Here is a 4,838-nt window from a genome sequence, read left to right as displayed (position 1 = left end):
TTCCATGCAGGTACAGTCAGTTGGTCTGGATCATTATAACTCCAGGGAACTTTAGAGAAGACAATGATACAAGATCAAACCATGGAACCATGTCTAAAACTCTTAGTTTTAATATTTAGACAATTATTAATGAATGACTGCAGAATTGTCTATTTTTAAGCATGTATTTTTTAATGCAATGCATGCATGAGATCTTGAGTTAGTGATCCAGCAGGACATTTGCACTGATATTAAACATAAAAAAACATCAGAACAGAACAGTATTATACAGTTCCTGTATATGCATGAGCTGATCACATCTATTGTGAATGCAAGTCACTTTGGATGAAATTATCTGACCAGTGCATTAATGCATAATTATCCAGAAATTAAGAAGCGACACCTGCTCTAAACACACGTTGATTGATCAGTGAAGGCATGATGATTTCTCACCTGTCAGTGTAGAGGAGTTTCTATCAGAGGAGATCTGTGTGAGGAGAGGAGCAGAGATCCGTCCCATAGACAAGCACACACAATGAGAGTCTGCTGGTAAAATGAGCACCACATCTCCACGCTCTCAGACACAACGCTGGAGAATCAGAGCTGTCCGGCCCCTCACTCACACACACACTTACGCATAGAGAGAGAGAAAGAGGAGGGCTCTGACTGTCTGTCTGTACAGACTCCTGCTGCTGGGAATCTCATCAGTACATCTCAACAAGAACTGATATGGAACAATGTCATTTATGGATGGAAACAAACCTTTATGATGGATCATTCTGTGCATCCTGAGATATGAACTGTGTGTGTGTGTGTGTGTGTGTGTGTGTGTGTGTGTGTGTGTGTGTGTGTGTGTGTGTGTGTGTGTGTGTGTGTGTGTGTGTGTGTGTGTGTGTGTGTGTGTGTGTGTGTGTGTGTTTACGTATACACTACCAGTCAAAAGTTTTTGAACAGTAAGATTTTTTATGTTTTTTTTTTTAAAGAAGTCTCCTCTGCTCACTAAGCCTGCATTTATTTGATCCAAAATACTGCAAAATGTTTTTACTGTTTAAAATAATATTTTCTATTTGAATATATTTTAAAATATAATTTATTTCTGTGATCAAAGCTTCATTTTCAGCATCATTACTCCAGTCTTCAGTGTCACACGATTCTTCAGAAATCATTCTAATATGCTGATTTGCTCAAGAAACACTAGAGTACATTTTCTTCAGTGTTCTTTGATGAATCTGTATTTATCTAAAATAAAAAGCTTTTACAACACCATACACTATACCATTCAAAAACGTGGAGCTTTTTTGGGAAAGAAATTATAGAAATTAATAGTTTTATTTAGCAAGGATGCTTTAAATTGATCAAAAGTGATTATAAAGACATTTAAAATGTTCCAAACGATTTCTGTTTCAGATAATGCTGTTAGATGCAGTTTTTCTGAATTTATATTCATCAAAGAAACTTAAAAAAACTTTTACTCAGCTGTTTTCAACATAATAATAATAATAATAATAATAATAATAATAATAATAATAATAATAATAATAATAAATGTTTTTGAGCAGTAAATCAGTATATTAAAATGATTTCTAAAGGATCATGTGACACTGAAGACTGCAGTAATGATGCTGAAAATTCAGCTTTGATCACAGAAATAAATTACATTTTAAAACACATTCAAATAGAAAACAGTTATTTTAAATAGTAAATATATTTTACAATTTTTCAATTCTTGCTGTACTTCAAATCAAATAAATGCAAAACTTTTGACTGGTAGTGTATATATATAGCCATTCAAAAGCTTGGGATCAGTAAGATTTTTCATGTTTTAAAAAAAAATCTCTGTTTTTATTTGATAAAAAATACAGTAAAATTGTGAAACATTTTTGCAATTTAAAATAATGGTTTTCCATTTTATTAATCCATAAAATGTAATTTATTCCTGCGATGCAATGCTGAATTTTAATCTGTCATTACTCCAGTCTTCAGTGTCAATCATTCTAATATGTTGATTTATTATCAATGCTGTAAACAGTTTTGCTGCTTAAAATTATTTTGGAATAATGTGATAATTTTTCCTTTTTTTAAAACGTAATATTTTATTCATGTATTCTAACTATTTTCTGCAAACAACTATTTAATGATTTACAAAATCTGAAAATATCGAGTACTTTCTTGTATACATGTGTGTACATCATAAATGATTTATTTTATTACTATTTATTTTAAAATAATAATTTGTTAAAAACAAATTCGCGATCAGTCGCGTCACGTGACGGACGTCCAAAAGGCGCCAATTTAAATAGAAGACGCGCGAATGTTTCTCAGCAACAGCTGCTTTCGTTTTACACAGAACTATCATTTTACTAAAACAATAGCTTATATGAGTCACACCAACTGTTTTATGACACTTTTATTGTAGTTTATTGTCAAAGTGTCCGTCCACTGAGCGACTGGGACGTTTTTCCTCAGAGAAGAGCGACTTGAGGCGGTGAGTAACTTAAGGTTAAATGATGACAGGATCTGTATTTCTGTATAATCTAATTCTGTAAGAGAGAAATAAGCTGCTATTAATTTGTTTTACTATAGTACACTCTTTAGCAGCACATCTGCTCTTGTTTGATTGATTCGGAGCCATTAATTCAGTTCATAATTGTTTAGAGTTGGTGTGTTACGTCAGTTTATTCTCAGCATGTGTTCCTCGTTTATTCTCTTTCTTGGCTACAAAACAACTGACCACAAACATGAACGTTTTGTCGTTTATAAAACACGCCACAGCATTGGTTTGTGCCAGATAGACATGATCCATGTAACGTTACAAGAATCTAATAAGCTCCTCTGTCCTGAGCTGCGTTTTTCTCAAGGCCAAATTCCTTCCAAATCCTCTCTAATGGAGATGAAAGCATTAAATTGTGGAAGTGGATGTGTTTGGATCTGTCTTCGGGGAAAATGAACCCAGAAATTCACACAAGTCATGATTTCTCAATCAGAGCAGCTTGATTGTGTTGAACGCCAATTTGACGCAGCCTTGATTTTCAAAACTGCTTGAAATACTGCTTCAACTATTTATTTCTTCTCGAAATTTGGTGTATGTTTGTCATTTAGGCTCATGAATAAACATGCAAAACTTCGACGAGTAGATGTGTTTTGGAAAGGCTGTACAAAAATAATTTACCCTCATTGGTTTGAATGCAAGTTGCCAAAAATCAACATCAGGTAAGAAACAGAAAACCTTTATTTGACTTTGTCAGACACTAAAATATAAAACATATGAGAACTTATGAAATTTAGTTCTGAAAATAAGTGAGAAATCCATTTCACCCTTACAAGGGTTTGCAAAAAAGACATCACAGAAAGTACAAATAGCAATAAATACTACTCCGATAATCATATTTATACTAGTCACTAATATTTAAAGTAGTCATGATAAGAAAAGGTCAGAATCTGCAAAATGTTAATTATTTTAGCAAAATAAGAGGGATCATACAAATTGCACGTTACTGTTTATTTAGTACTGACCTGTCTGCTGTTCTTCAGAAAAATCCTTCAGCTCCCACAAATTTTCTTGGTTTTCCAGCATTGTGTATTTGAACACTTTCCAACAATGACTGTATGATTTTTGAGATCCATCTTTCCACAATGAGGACAACTGAGGGACTCATATGCAACTATTACAGAAGGTTCAAACACTGCATGCATTCAGAGCCAGGGCTGAGAACTTTTGGAATTTGAAGTTCAGGGTAAATGCAACTTATTTTGTCTTCTGGGAAACATATAAGTATCTTTTTTAGCCTCTGAAGGGCAGTACTAAATGGATAAAAAATACGATATTTAGGCAAAATAAGAAAAATGTACATATCTCCATTCTGTTCAAAAGTTTTCACCCCCCAGCTTTTAATGCATCGTGTTTCCTTTTGGAGCATCAGTGAGTGTTTGAACTTTCTGTAATCGTTGCATATAAGATGGATCTCGAAATCATACAGTCATTGTTGGAAAGGGTTCAAATGCACAAAAATGTTGAAAATACCAAAGAATTTGTGGGACAGTTTAACTGTTCAGGACAAACAAGGCACTCATGAACAACTATCACTAAACAAAAAAACACAGCTGTGGGTAATTCAGGTAACAACACACTATTAAGAATCAAGGGGATGTAAACTTTTGAACAGGGAACTATTATTTTTCCTTGTGGACTTTAAACATCTTTTATGTGAAATCTTATTCAGGTCAGTACTAAATAAACAATAACATGCATTTTGTATGATCCTCTTATTTTGGTAAAACTAACATTTAGCATATTCTGAAAAGGGGATGTAAACTTTTGACCTCAACTTTTGAACATAAAATTTTAGTCTACAATAAACATTTAGTTTTTACATTAATCTTTCCAACGTGGGGTTAATTTTACTCCCAACATCAAGGTTGTAACCAGTTGTGAACACAACTGGAGGTTAATCTGAACTAGTTGTGTAGACTAGATGAGTAAATCAACCACTAAAGCTGCAACACAATTCTCAGAAACATGATAGAAGGGTATACTATTGATATTGATTATTAAATATTGATCATATGAGTTTATGCTGATAAAATGGTTTACATTTATGCTTTAACTTGAAATGTAACTTTTCATTCAAGCCAAAGCACGCAGTAGTTTCCAGGAGTTTTATCAAATCAGTGTCAAACTGTAATAAACAGACTAAAGTCAAGTTTACTTTCATCCCCAACTATCTTTTTTCCTGTGTGTTGTTTGGCAGTAAAACCATTCAGATCGTGTGACGTAAGACCAGTGAACTTTAATACTGAATCTGGCCCTGCTGAACAAAGTGCGCCACCAGGTGGTGAAGAAAAGAACTTGAAAACATCAG

The 4,838-nt window shown here is 33.4% G+C and overlaps 1 protein-coding gene across 1 annotated transcript in view; it reads right to left on the bottom strand.

Annotated features, from left to right (window-relative positions):
• The window catches only part of grem1b (gremlin 1b), a 4,044-nt gene extending 3,490 nt beyond the window's left edge, over positions 1-554 (bottom strand). Inside the window, exon 1 of the mRNA XM_073827204.1 lies at positions 433-554. Coding sequence (XP_073683305.1) covers positions 433-499 — 67 coding nt within the window. The 5' untranslated portion in view covers positions 500-554. The remainder of the gene's footprint in view (positions 1-432) is intronic.
• Positions 555-4,838: the final 4,284 nt, after the last annotated feature.

Source organism: Garra rufa, chromosome 21 (genome assembly GCF_049309525.1).
Source record: "Garra rufa chromosome 21, GarRuf1.0, whole genome shotgun sequence".
In the NCBI taxonomy this organism is placed as follows: domain Eukaryota; kingdom Metazoa; phylum Chordata; class Actinopteri; order Cypriniformes; family Cyprinidae; genus Garra; species Garra rufa.
Note: the sequence above shows the minus strand (reverse complement) of the source record. Positions and strands in the feature narration are given on the sequence as shown.